The sequence below is a fragment of the Triturus cristatus genome, chromosome 3_1 (genome assembly GCF_964204655.1).
Source record: "Triturus cristatus chromosome 3_1, aTriCri1.1, whole genome shotgun sequence".
NCBI lineage: Eukaryota > Metazoa > Chordata > Amphibia > Caudata > Salamandridae > Triturus > Triturus cristatus.
In genome coordinates, this window is record NC_140583.1 from 1051849733 (window position 1) to 1051865005 (window position 15273).

General features: G+C 41.2%; 1 protein-coding gene across 1 annotated transcript in view; it reads right to left on the reverse strand.

Annotated features, from left to right (window-relative positions):
• Positions 1-6197: 6197 nt before the first annotated feature.
• The window catches only part of POU2AF3 (POU class 2 homeobox associating factor 3), a 51745-nt gene continuing 42669 nt past the window's right edge, over positions 6198-15273 (reverse strand). Inside the window, exon 5 of the mRNA XM_085645828.1 lies at positions 6198-6967. Coding sequence (XP_085501954.1) covers positions 6617-6967 — 351 coding nt within the window. The 3' untranslated portion in view covers positions 6198-6616. The remainder of the gene's footprint in view (positions 6968-15273) is intronic.

Genomic DNA, 15273 nt, shown 5'->3' on the forward strand with positions numbered 1-15273 from the left:
ATTAGTAGGTTTACCCACATTCAGCCAGCATCACCCTTATGGCAGGCCAGCTGATGTAGACCTCACTTTTCCAATTCCTCCACCATTTTTTGGGGTGGAATTAGCATTGTAGGATCAGGGTTATACCCACTTCCCACAGGAAGTAGTCATATAGAGGATGTTGATACCCTAAGGGTAGGTAGCCCATTAGCTACTACTTGCCACTTCCCATAAAGGCCCTTAAATTTAGTATTTAGGTGGCACCCCTGAACCCAAGAACTCAGATTCAATGGATCAACAGAAGAAGGATGAAGAAGAGTCACTGCCTGGCAGGAACTTGAGAAGAACTTTGGACTTTGGTGGGAAACCCTGCTGCCATCATCCCTCTCTCAACAATCATGAGAGAGTGATGAGTGACTCGTCCTGAAAGCGGGAGAACTATCAAAGCCTTGGGTAGGCTGCCAGCACTTTGAAAATTACCGACAATCTCCCTTGGAGTAGAGGAGCCACTCCCATGCAGTCCTCAGGCACTGACGAGCAGAGTCTGACCCATCACCTTGTGGCTCCTCAGCCCGACCAACCCTCAAATGACCAGGAGAAGGTACTTGTGCTCCGGAAAGTCAGATCTGTCTCCGAACCGAGAGTGACACCAGGACCAGCCACAGCCATTCAGCACCAACCCCAGGGTACAGGACACCCTGCATCAAACACCATCAGTGAGAATTCAGTCCAGATTCCCACTGCACCAGGACCAAGCAGCCATTGAGAGACATCAGCATCACTCAGACTCAATTCGAGAGTGGCCCGGCTGCTTTGACTTTACCCCTGCCACCTGTTTGACCCTGACTGAGAGGTGCATCTTTGTGCACCCAGCCCAGCCGAACTAACCACTCTGTACCCAAGCCGCCCAGCCCAGGTCCCACCCAACTGGCTGTGTCCCCTTGCTCCAAGACCCATTGTTACCTAAGCCCCCAGTTGAGAGCTCTCGGACTTGTCCGCAAGTCCCCCTGTGCAGCCTGTTTTTGATTGGCCGGCCTTCACCGTAGCACGCCAGCTACCAGCCTCACCAGCACCCTGCTCCCGGTAGAACCAGGGTGGTTCCCGAAGAACTGCTGGTAGTACTTTGGGCCTTAGCCCACTACAACTCTGAACCCTGAAGGTAAACTCCTGAAACCAACTGTACCTACCTTTTTGCATCTTTGAATTTTCCTCCCATAGGATTGCATTGTGCATAAAACGGCACAGGTTTTAACGTTTTACCTACCTGTGAATATTGCTATTGAAATCAGTAATTACCTTTGAACGAAGTTCTTGGTTTTAAAACATATATAAAAATAAGTGGGTTTTTTCTAATTTGGTCTCATATTTATTCTTTAAGCATGTGTCTCATTTACTGCCTCTGTGAGTATAACGAATGCTTAGCATTACCATCTGATAAGCCTAACTGCTCGCCCACACTACCACAAAAGAGAGTGTTAGTATTATCTACTTTAGCCTCTGTAAACCTATTGAGGACTCTCTGCACAGTGTGCTTCATTTTAATCCAATATATACAGAGCCAGCTTCCTACACTGTACTTCTAAATTATTCAGAATTGATGAGGAATAGAATCATGTGTTTCTCAACTCTCAAAGTCATTGGTATGTACACGTTCACATTATGCTCGCAAATTATCTTTTTTAAGAGTGTAAAACCATGTTTGGAGTCACAAAATGTGATTTTATTCTTGAAAAAAATTCACCCACATGTAGTTATTTGCATGAGTAAATCTGGTCCCAGGGCATATGAGTTCCATGGCAAAAATGACCTCGATTGTTTGGAGCACCTACGGAGTACTTGTATTGCACGTTTCACATGCTGTTTTCCACGCCCACTCCCACATCGTAAATGGGTAGAATCGGTTGATTTCCGGGTTGGGCAAGACACAATGGAAGCACAGATGCATTGATGTCAATTAGGGGTTATCATGGGTCACAATTGCATCCCCTAAGCCACCTGTTGTGACCTACCCTTGCCACTTTGCTTGCAACCCCTGCTGTTTGTTTGCCTTGGCAAGCGCTCTGGTGGCACAAAATCAGCTGCAGTGCGAGCAGCGCTTGATTTCAATGCTCTGTTAAAGCTCTGTGTGCAGAGACAACATGATGGCCTGCGAGCTGTGTCTGGGTTGGGGGGAAGAGCTTGTCTCACTCATTGCTGTGGTGACTCTGTGCCAGCCGCCGCAGTCCTTGATTTCATACAGTGTATCTATCTGCTGCAGGCCTGGGCCAGGAAGCTGAGCAAATGAGCACAAAGCGCGCGCAGCATGACTAGGCATGATTGGACAGTGACTAAATACATGTGCTGCAGCTAGCAGCAGGTGCATGTAAGTAGCTACACCACACCCTAGCTGAGGATATGGTGGCTGGTGCTGTATGTGTACCACCATGTTTGGTACCACAGACTGGGTCCCAGGGCTGTCAATCTGGTAGCGTGAAAATGCTGCCAGTGATGACAGCCCTGGCAAAAATTATCAGCCAGCCCCCACAAGGCAATAAAAGCTGCACTGATACAGTGCGGCCTTGGCGTCAGAGTCGAGTCGGACTCGTGTCTGCTGCGTGGGTGCTAAGTGTCAAATATGTAGGTTGACTGACTAGAACCAACGTAAGTTCAGGACTAGGCTATGAATGACTTGCTTCACTTAATGTCACTTACTGAGTCGAACGGGCAACATGTGGCAGGCAAGGTCGTGTGAGAGTGGGACTGACTGACTGAGTCGTAACATCGATTCAACTAAAGTCTCGACTCTTCGAGTCCCCTTGTGGTGGTGCTGGTCTTTGTGGCTCCTGTGAGCTGCTGGCCCTTGGCAAACCTCTAAAGGAAGCAACAAATTAAGTAAGATAAAATTATCTTTTTTTTGAGTTGACACAAGATTTCCAAATGCCCTGCAAAACTTCAGAAATTATTGTTAAATATCACACATTTCAGGTTTAACCCTTCCGGAGGTCTAGTCCTCATTTAGGTAATGTGAATAACACATTATTTTCCATTGTTTCATGTCGAACACTGAATTCGTGTAGGCACAGCATGCGCACGCCAGTCAGGGAGTGCTGCTGGACTGGCCAACAAGAGATTGTCTCTTTTGAACACCAACAAAGCCGAAATGGCCGCACGGGCATCGCATGACAGGTCGGGGCAGGGTTTGTTAGTGGGGCCAGTTTTGTAGCAGTTTTAAAAGCACTGGAAAATTCCTTGTATTTTCAGCAGTTTTCGGGCAAAATTAAAAATGACAAGTTAACTCTGGTGATGTATTAATGTACCTGCTGGAGAGAGATGGGTGTTTTGTGAAGTGGCAGTTTTCACTTATCTAAGGTATCACAGAAGGTTAATATGCCTGCTGCAAAGAATGTGTACCATGCATATCAAAGAAAAATATTTAATGTGGATAGCTCAGTGGGTTAATGTTGTTGTCACAAATACTCTGTTGTTACTGTGCATTTCATAAGTTACATTCCTAATCTAGCACAGTGAGCTGCCATCTAAGAGCTGCATGCAAGCTGCATGGTACAGGTTAGAATGGTATGTTTTTCCTATTCTTTCTATCCTGATGTTGCTAAGAAAGGTTTGTTTTGTTAGGAATGTATTCTTATTTTTTTTAAAAAGTCAACCCTAACTACTGTGTTACGTTCTGAATCCTAAGTTTGCGTTTCTCCAAACCAAGCACTCTTAAAAAGTTCCTACCGGTATCGATGACGTGAATCTCTTGAAGTCTCCTTTGCCATATGTAACATTTTCTGTACACTGATTTTGACATGTATGATTCATTGTCTCTGTGTGTGTGTATGATGGATTTTGAAAATGTGGAATGTTTTGCTTTAGGAGCACTGATTAATGGGGTCACTTTTAAATGAGGACTGTAACATCTGCACTTGCAAAGCAAGTATTCATGCCTTTGGGAATTCTAGCTATTAGATAATCTGTTTGTGGCTGGTAAGGTCTGCTTTTGCAGAACAAGCATATGATTGATCAACACAAGTACTGTACCAGTGATGTGCATGTTTTCTGTAGAAGAAATTAATGAAAATAAACCTGGAACAGTTCAATGGCTCCACAGGTTTACAAGTATGTATAACATGTCATGGATAGGAAGGTTGCTGAGAGAACTTGACATGCATTAAATAGCACTGGTATCTACATTCCAAGACTGAGATGTAATTACTTGGTACTCTTAGTTTCATAAAGCACATGATAAAGTGAACTTGTTTTGAACATTATAGGCCCATCAAACTTCCCATTTTATAAGTTATTTGATATTGATAATGGCTGATTTCAACTTTACTGGTGTATTTTCCATTATTGTAAACTATTTGATAGGTTTTTAATCCATGCTTCATTATCTTAATTGCATTTCTGAAGATGCTATCTAAAACAATGTATGTAGCTGCATTTCCGACAGGACTTGAACTATGTCTGTTTGTAGGGTACTTCTTTTGTATATGTAGGGGGTTTCCAAACTTCCTGTGATAGCACCAAGCCAAAGGTCATGCAATGTTGCTTTCTTTTTTTCATTGGGTCCAAAGGTCACATTATGTCACTTGCTGCGATGTCATCAGGTCAAATGCCATGTGATGTCACTTCCTGTGACATCATCAGGTGAGTCAAAGGACAGGGAATGTCACTTCTTGTGATGTCTCCAGGTCAAAATTCATGTGATGTCTCTTCCTGTGACATCAGCTGGGGGTCACATGATGTGCAAAGTCACTTCTGCTACCCCTGGCATTTTGATGAATCAACGTTCATGCACGGAAAAAGGGGTTTCAACGCTAAAAAAAGTTTTGCTATGGTGGAAAATGAGCACAAAAAAAACATCACTAAATTTTCTGGATAGCCACATGCAATAAATATATGTTCAGTGAATCGTCGTTATCACTGTTTATCCTGCTTATCTGTTCGTTTTGGCAGGTGATGGACATCCAGACCGTAAACCTTTACTGGTGTCCTTGCACAAATAACATCTAAACATGGTGGTTCTGTGTGGCACCTCTACATTCTGAATCCCACCTACTATTATGTTTTGGCCAACAAATTTACTGTGCTGCGACATGCTACCAAATTGCACATTTCCAAGCTCCTGAGCGAAAAGGTGTTAGCAGAAACGAAAATGTAGTACCTGGAAAAGGATAATATGAAAAGCAGACATAATATGAGCAGATATTAACGTAGTCCTGAGAATCACAATTTACATTGCATGCATTTCTTGATAGTAAAATTTTGAGAGATCTTCAACACTGAATGGAACTGAACTGACCAATAAGGAATCTGACAGAGGAATCTCTAACAGGGTGAGCTTGACTTACAAATTTCTATTTTCCGGCCTTTGATATTCTGCATTCAAGGAAGTACCAAGTGTGGGATCTTGATATTGGGACACCTAAGGAGGCAGCTATCGGTGAATCACTTGAGTCAGCGTGTTCATGTTCAGTCAGAGCCAAGACACCCTAGGATATTCACGCGCTTTATAAATCTTTTTAACATAACATAACATTAACAGATCTGTCCCTTAAGAATTTGAACTGAGGACCTGTAGGCCAGTGGCTTAGCGATAATTGAGGGGGCCCCCCTGCAAGGTACGTGGAGGGGCCCCCTCTGGACTCTATCATGAGCTCCCCAGCCGAAGTGCAGTGCTGAGGTGGCCCCATGGAGCTTGGGCCCCCCCCCGCACTGCGGGGGATGCGGGGGCCTGTGTTACGCCCCTGCTGTAGGCAAGACACCCATGCTAGCAACGAGTACTCAACTCCGTGAGCCTTAAACATAATATACACCAGTCGATGCACTTCAATAGCACTTGTAATACTTTGCGGATTGTAGATCATAGAGTTGACTTTCTGCATGATGTGCAACTGCTTATAAATGTATTTGTTTTAAGTAGGAATGCAGCAATTCTACAAAGGGTGTATCTTTTAAGGTGGTAGATAGAGTACACCAAGACGCAACTTGTATCAACCTTCTCTTCTTCTGTAGTCAATACTCCTGTAATGTGAATGATAAATGAGATTGATAGTAACCTGCATGAGAAACTTATGTAGAGCCATAGGGTAATTTGATCGTCTTTCAATTTTGTATAATTTGAGTGAAAGCCTAACAACACCAAAGAGAGACTGATTAAATTTTGTAGCAGGTAAAGATGTGGGATAAGACTCTATTGTCGTTATCTTTAACTGAAGGTTAGAGGCATAATGTTCTACAAGACTATAAAAAGTATTTATTCATATAAAAAATCAACAATCTCTACCAACATTCAGAAAGGTAAGAGTTCACCAATTATGACATTTCCAGGTAAGACTTGATTAAAGTTCAAATACAAAATGGTGGAAATAAGAAAGGACACACAACCAGGATCTTGTTGACACAAGTGCCCTTAGTAAGAGGAACAAACACGAAAATGCAGTAGGAGACAAAGATGGCGGTGGTAACATTCCAGACAGAGTTGTGTGCTTCTCTGACATTACTAAGAGCTGACCAGACCTTGGCGTGCCAATAAGCTTGCTGTTTCTCCAAAGTTGTATAGTGTTGAGTTGTTTTTTCCCAGCCAGATTTTCATACTTTTTCTGGTGAAAGACCTTGATAAACATTCACCCCATTCAAGCAACAATGTTCAGCATTAGCTGTAGCACATATCCCAGGTGCTCATCCCCCGCCAGAGCAAATCCTCGGCCACTGTTGTGGTGGGATGATAGTCTGTGTACTCCACGCTTGGGTATGTGTAAAAGTCTGTGGCTGGAATTGTCTCTAGGCACTCAGCCCCGATGCAGGACACGCAGTAGCAGGCGGAAGGTGCGTACTGCAAATGCAGGGGATACTCGCTGGCGGTGTTGAAGGCACAGCTCCTGGCCTCTGGGTGGGTAGGAGAGCTGAAGCTCTGTGGGGCAAATGGCAGGATCTGGTGAGGTGGGGAACAGCTGTAGTCAAACGAACTTGAAAGATCTGACGAATCTGATGGAGATTCTGGGCACTGAAAGAAAACAAGAAACCAGGAAAAAAATTAGGGAGGGTCAATTTTTTTCTTTAAAAAAGCTATAGGTCATGCACAAGTTTAGACCATTGACTGCAAGTTATGTTTTCCCCTGTCCCATAAGCGGACGAGGGCTATCACCTGGGCTTCCCTTCTTGATCAAAACTGAGCCTCCAATGTCACGTCACTTTGTCTTGTTGAGCCTCAGTCCACTATACCTCACAAATTTGGAGTGCTAGAACCCAGGCTCACCACTATTACTGCGCGCTATTTAGAAACGTGTAAATGTGGGCCCACATACACAGCACTTGTCCAGGTGTACATTAGGCTTTCCTGCAGAAAATTGTATTTATGTATGTGGAATTCATGGGCTGTTCTCAAAGCCTGAAAAGCGAAAGTTATGCATTCAAAGCAAATGTCCAGGCTTTGCTACAAATGCACAGATGACACCGCTTAAGTGTAATACAAACATGTAAGCATGTAAAAATAGGTGAGAGTTCCAACAAATGCAATCAGGAATAGTGAGAGAATCAGAGGTGTGAACCCTCTAGTACATTAAATGCAAATGTTGTGCACCCGCATAAAGTAGTAGAGTATTGCAATAATGACAATACTTTAACTATGTGTAGGGAACACATAATGGACTTTGACAGAGTTGGGTGAAATGCTTGGATATGGATGCCAAATATACAAAAATTGTGAGAAGTGTGTAGGAGGGAACATGATTTATAAGAGAAGCATGTTGGTAGGAGGATAAAAAATAAAAAATAATGATAATAGGTTAATATCCCTAACCCGAAGCCTGTATACTTTACATTGAGTAGGGTTTTCACATGTGAAGAACAGAGGAATTCTGTGTATCTCTGTTTTGTTGTGAGCATCACACTTTTCACCATGTATGTTAAACCGAGCATAAATTAGCTATGAGGTGGAAATCTATAATACGATGTTTGTGAATAGATTTGAAGGTGTAGCATGCAAATGCAGGAGAACCTTTTATCTTGCTTAAATTACAAATTAATTGAGGAACTTTTATGATTGTGACTTTCACTGCACATCCCATTCAGTCCTGAGGCACAACATGGTGAATAGTAAGGAGCAATGCACCTGGCCCTAGGCTGCTTTATATCTGGTAAATGGTGGAGTCAGGGTACTGTTTCACTAGTAAACATGCGCTTATCATTTCCCAAAAAATGAAATTATGTAGATTTCAGTGGTGGCTCCTCCGCTAGGGCAGAGGAGCGTCGCCCCACTGCTCTGTGAGCAGCTGGAAAAGGAAAATTAAAATGATAAAAACGTAATGTTATTATCATTATATTTTTCTGTACTGGCTTAGGTGCGGGTGGGGATGGGCTGTCTAGAGCAGGGGGAGAAGTGGTGAGCACTCTCTAAGAGTGCATGACAGTTTGGCCGGCCGTCATGAGCCAGGCAAACAGTCATGCGCACTTAGCATGTTCTCCACCCGGCTGTATTGCACAGCCTGGGTGAAGAACATGCACAGACTCCTAGTCCCTATCTGAGCGTTGAACCACGGTGCTCAGACTAATCACGGCGCTGCTGTCATACTGGTTCAACAAAAACTGGGTTTAGGCATACATCAGTAAGGACTAGCCTATAAACATAAGTAACACCACTATTACCAATACTGAGCCTTAATTACCTATCCGCTTTTCTTTGGCGGGAGACTCAATTGAAAGCAAACAACGTGAGTATCAAGACCACTTTTTCCGTCTGTTTTATTTATTTATTTTCTATTTTTTAGTAGTAGGCACTTTTTAATTTTTTAAGTGACTTCAAAAAAATGAATTTCATGAACTTATCTTCAGAACAAACACAATTATTATCAAAGACATAAAAACTTTTTAACTCCAAGCAAATTCAGTTTGACATATCATACATTCATTCACATACCATACTGCGCAGTTAACAGACATCCATATTACAAACATACAAATCACGAATTATTTTTCAATACAGTAAAGAATTTTTCAGCGGCCATAGACACTTTTTACAGAGTCTTATCAAAAATCCGAGTTTTTAGACATTATTTTGAACTCTTATGGCCAATGAGCTGTGGTCGACGCGTTTCAAGCCCCATCTATTCTTGGGACTCTCATCAGGACCTAAAAACTAAAAACACAAAAAGCGACTTAGTACTACTAGACACCTCTGCACTAATGGTTCAGCTGAACATTTTGCCCAAAAATGTACCTTTTTCCAAACGGAGGGAATCCTCCAAGGAAGTCTTTTGTACGACCTGGAAGAAAATGACCACTTCAATAAACAAAACTAGACTAACATCAATCAGGTCAATCAATCAGCTGTCAATACCCAGTAAGCTTACTTCGTCTCGTCGTGCAGTTGTGGATATTTTCTATAGAAGGGAAATAGCGACATTAGTTTCTTGAAGTCTCATTTCACTAGTACAAGGTGATTTGTTGTGCTAAGCTGTGACTTACTTTTATCATCCTTTTCTTCCTCGCTGAGAGTGTTGAAAGAAGACCTTCAAAGAGTTGTCAATCGGACGGTACTAGAATGGTGAAATTTACGAAATTAAGTTTTACCTACAAAGGCAGGTCTTTTAGGGGGGCGGTTAAAGGAAGGAAACGAGCACGCGTTGCCATCAACGTACCTTTATTTACTTTGTCGGCACGGCTTTTTCATTCACGTGTCCACACTGGCGTGCAAAGCTTTGTTTGTGCTAATCTGTTGAAAGAAGGGGACAGTGCTAAGTTTACGTTTCGCATCTCTTGTGGATGATTCTTTTGAATCAAGACTGTCTTTATGTCTTCTTCCGTACCTGAAGGTTTTACGGTCTTCTGTTCTGCAGCGGGGCAAAAAGTCTGTTCTGTTCCGCGTTGTAATCCGAGATCTCGTGGGATTTACAGGAACGTCTCGGTAGTTTTTTTTTAAAAATTCATGGGGCTTGTAGTTCTTTAGTTCACCATATTCAAGTTTAAGAAACCCGTGTTGAATTGCGTGGTCTCTCAAAGGGAAATTAAAAGTGTATTGAGTATCCATTTACACTTTATTTTTGTCAATATGATTTTTTTTAAAGCGGTCTCATTAATGTCAATTCTGTAGCCTATGTCTTTTCAGGGATGACTCCGCGCGGGAGCAGTGTAGTATGGGACACGTAGTTGCCAGTGTATATTCTCCTTTGGATCGCTAGATTTCTCTGCTTCACCATATATGGGTTTCCCTATCTTGATACAGCTTCTTGGTGAGCGGATAAATCCAAACAATAGTCTACACAAGCTTTAGCTTAGATTGTATATTTCTGAAAGCTCATTGAGGCCATTAACTGCGGTATTGAATTTTACTATTAGCATGGCTTCTCTTCTTGATAGTTTCGTGTCCATATCTCCTCCTCTTACATCCTGTTCCACTTTCGAAATCACCGTCCATTTTAGATCTTTTACCTGGTGGTTGTTTATTCTCCAGTGGTTCACTAGTGGAGCATTCAGAACATTTTTATTAATCCTTGATTTGTGCTGGGAGATCCGGGCTCTTATTTCTTGGCTTGTTTTTCCAATGTATAATTGGTTACATGGACATCGTATTCCATATATTACAAATCTGCTTCTACAGTTTGAAAAGGAATCGTGCTTCCAATGTATTGAGTTGTGGGTGAACAGTGTCCCCTCTTCCGTCGAGTCGCAACATACACAAGTTCCGCACTTATGGTGCCCAGTTACTGGAGGAAGTCCTACATAATCTCTTACTGAGATTTGTTTTATTGCTGGCATTGCTGCTCTTACCACTTGATTAGCAATGCTGCGATCTTTTCTGAATGCAAAAAGAGGGTTTTGATTTAGTGAATCATCAAGATATTTAATTAGATGCCAATTTTGATTAATTACTTTCTTTAAGTTATTGGAATTAGGGCAAAAAATGGAAACGCACACTATTCTTTTTAGAGGAGCTTTTTCTTTTTTCTCTAAGAGAGCTTCACGCGGAGTCCACCATGCTCTTTTCATTGCTTTTTTTAGTAATTTCTTTGGGTAACCTCTTTTCTTTAAGTTGTCAATCAATTGACTGGCATGTTGTACATATTCGTCTTTATAGAAACAGTTCCGTCTGATTCTGAGAAGTTGGCCAAACGGCAGGTTCTCTTTTAGATTCCTAGGGTGGCTGCTTGCGAAATGTAAAGCTTTATTCCGATCAGTTGGTTTTTTGAAGAGTGTGGTGACAAGTCCTTTTTCAGCTGGGTAGACCTCCACATCTAAAAACGGTATTTTTATCAGGGAATGGTTAATACTGAATTGGATCTCTTCTGTTCGATTATTCAGCCAATTGTGGAATTGTATCAGATTTTCTTCAGTGCTTGACCAAGTCATAAAGACGTCGTCTATGTAGCGCATCCAGTTTCCAATCCACATGGAAAAAGGATTGTCATTATAGACAAACTTTTCTTCGTATTTAGCCATAAAAAGAATGGCTAACTCTGGCGCGAACGGACAACCCATTGCAACTCCGCGGATTTGAAAATAGAAGTCTCCATTAAAGTTAAAGTAATTTTTCTTTAAGGCAAAGCATGCTAGTTCCATGATGAATTCTGTTGGGACTCTTGTTGGTCTTGGTCTACTTTCTAGGTATTGATTAATTACAGCCAGGCCTTCATCCTGGGGTATTTGCGTGTAAAGAGAGACCACATCTAGTGTCACTAGGTGGTCTATATCAGCATTGAAACCTACTTCATCCAATTTGTTGATGAAATCTGTTGTGTCTTGCAGGAATGAAGGTACCTCCTGAATGAACGGTTTTAGAAAATGATCGACAAATTTGGAAATAGGTTCTAACAAAGAATCGCAGCCTGAAACGATGGGTCTTCCGGGCGGTGTTGACTCATTTTTATGGATTTTTGGCAAAACATAAAACAGTGGTGTGCGTGGATTTTTGTTTTTTAGGAATTCGAGTTCTTTTTTATTCAGGAATCCTTGTAGAAAGCCTTTTTCTAAAACAGGAAACAATTTATTTTGTAGCTCCGCCGTAGGGTCATTTTTAATCTTGCGATAGCATTTAGTATCCTCTAGTTGTCTCATGACTTCAGAGGTATAGTCCGCGGTGTCCCATACCACTATTGACCCTCCTTTATCTGCCTGTTTTATTATAATGGAAGTGTCTTTTTGAAGATTGGTTAGGGCTTGCATTTGGTTTTTTGAGGTGTTGAACTTAACCCATCTTTTTTTCTTTTCCATTTCAGAAATTGATGACAAAAGTATTTTTTTCGAAAATTATGACTTCCTTCGGGGTTTTGTTAGTGGGGGGACAAAACAGAGACTTTTTCTTCAGGCCTGTATTTTCACTTATCTCTGTGTATGGGTTTTGTGCGAAAAAGGTTTTTAACCTAATCTTACGACAGAATTCGATTGCTTCCATCTTTAGTTTGACGAAGTTGGTATTTTTTGCAGGGACAAATGACAGTCCTTTTTCAAGTATATTTTGTTCTTCCTGGGTCAAAATTTTCTTTGATAGATTATAGACAAGTGATGGTTCTAATTTTTGTAATTTTGTCGGCGTGTGGACATCTCCCACGGTTGGGTATTGAATCTGACTCTTCCACGTCCTCTCTGTTGTCCTCTGCCTAAAAAAGGAGTTTGTTGTTGAGGTTGATCTCTTCGGTTGTTATTTCTGAATCCTGCGTTTGTCTCTCCCTCACTGCCACTAGAGGAGGATGAGGTTTCGGAAAAAGTAATAAAGTTTTTGGAAGATCTGCCTTGGTATTCTGGGAGGTATCTTCGTGAATCGACACGCAAATAGAAATCCGGCTGGAGGAACGGGTAAACTTTTTCTAGGGAAAAATTCCTTTTGTCCTTCTCAAATTTGTTCTCTTTTTGATTGACCGTGTAGTCTTTAAATTCTGATATCTCTTTATCCACTTTTTCCAATAAAGTTTTTGCGTCTGTAATAATCTGATTTGTTTTTATTTCAGATTCTAATACGGCAATCTCTTCCAGTTGTTGTTTTGAGATCCGTTGCGCCGTTTCCACTGTTAGCACCATTAAATCTCTGCTGCACTTTGTCTCTATTAGACTGTATCCTTTTTTATATAGAGGATCCTCTGTAAAAATTACTGGGATGTTTTTGATTTGAAGCCCACCTGGGATCGTTCCTGCTTTTAGATGTTGAATCAGAAAATGCCCATGTAGGTCAGTTCTTATTTGTTTTTTCTTTAGGCGTAATAATTTATCTGCCTCGTTCTGATTTTTTGCTGAGGCACTTAATGTTGCTGATGCAAAGAGGGGAGGGGCATCTAGTAGTTTTCTTATATGTTCTTCGCTATATGCGAAGGTGTCATTTTCTGTGTGAGAGTATGACAGAAAACAAATCAAATTATTACAGACGCAAAAAATTTATTGGAAAAAGTGGATAAAGAGATATCAGAATTTAAAGACTACACGGTCAATCAAAAAGAGAACAAATTTGAGAAGGACAAAAGGAATTTTTCCCTAGAAAAAGTTTACCCGTTCCTCCAGCCGGATTTCTATTTGCGTGTCGATTCACGAAGATACCTCCCAGAATACCAAGGCAGATCTTCCAAAAACGTTATTACTTTTTCCGAAACCTCATCCTCCTCTAGTGGCAGTGAGGGAGAGACAAACGCAGGATTCAGAAATAACAACCGAAGAGATCAACCTCAACAACAACAACAACAAACTCCTTTTTTAGGCAGAGGACAACAGAGAGAACGTGGAAGAGTCAGATTCAATACCCAACCGTGGGAGATGTCCACACGCCGACAAAATTACAAAAATTAGAACCATCACTTGTCTATAATCTATCAAAGAAAATTTTGACCCAGGAAGAACAAAATATACTTGAAAAAGGACTGTCATTTGTCCCTGCAAAAAATACCAACTTCGTCAAACTAAAGATGGAAGCAATCGAATTCTGTCGTAAGATTAGGTTAAAAACCTTTTTCGCACAAAACCCATACACAGAGATAAGTGAAAATACAGGCCTGAAGAAAAAGTCTCTGTTTTGTCCCCCCACTAACAAAAACCCCGAAGGAAGTCATAATTTTCGAAAAAATACTTTTGTCATCAATTTCTGAAATGGAAAAGAAAAAAAGATGGGTTAAGTTCAACACCTCAAAAAACCAAATGCAAGCCCTAACCAATCTTCAAAAAGACACTTCCATTATAATAAAACAGGCAGATAAAGGAGGGTCAATAGTGGTATGGGACACCGCGGACTATACCTCTGAAGTCATGAGACAACTAGAGGATACTAAATGCTATCGCAAGATTAAAAATGACCCTACGGCGGAGCTACAAAATAAATTGTTTCCTGTTTGAGAAAAAGGCTTTCTACAAGGATTCCTGAATAAAAAAGAACTCGAATTCCTAAAAAACAAAAATCCACGCACACCACTGTTTTATGTTTTGCCAAAAATCCATAAAAATGAGTCAACACCGCCCGGAAGACCGATCGTTTCAGGCTGCGATTCTTTGTTAGAACCTATTTCCAAATTTGTCGATCATTTTCTAAAACCGTTCATTCAGGAGGTACCTTCATTCCTGCAAGACACAACAGATTTCATCAACAAATTGGATGAAGTAGGTTTCAATGCTGATATAGACCACCTAGTGACACTAGATGTGGTCTCTCTTTACACGCAAATACTCCAGGATGAAGGCCTGGCTGTAATTAATCAATACCTAGAAAGTAGACCAAGACCAACAAGAGTCCCAACAGAATTCATCATGGAACTAGCATGCTTTGCCTTAAAGAAAAATTACTTTAACTTTAATGGAGACTTCTATTTTCAAATCCGCGGAGTTGCAATGGGTTGTCCGTTGGCGCCAGAGTTAGCCATTCTTTTTATGGCTAAATACGAAGAAAAGTTTGTCTATAATGACAATCCTTTTTCCAAGTGGATTGGAAACTGGATGCGCTACATAGACGACGTCTTTATGACTTGGTCAAGCACTGAAGAAAATCTGATACAATTCCACAATTGGCTGAATAATCGAACAGAAGAGATCCAATTCAGTATTAACCATTCCCTGATAAAAATACCGTTTTTAGATGTGGAGGTCTACCCAGCTGAAAAAGGACTTGTCACCACACTCTTCAAAAAACCAACTGATCGGAATAAAGCTTTACATTTCGCAAGCAGCCACCCTAGGAATCTAAAAGAGAACCTGCCATTTGGCCAACTTCTCAGAATCAGACGGAACTGTTTCTATAAAGACGAATATGTACAACATGCCAGTCAATTGATTGACAACTTAAAGAAAAGAGGTTACCCAAAGAAATTACTAAAAAAAGCAATGAAAAGAGCATGGTGGACTCCGCGT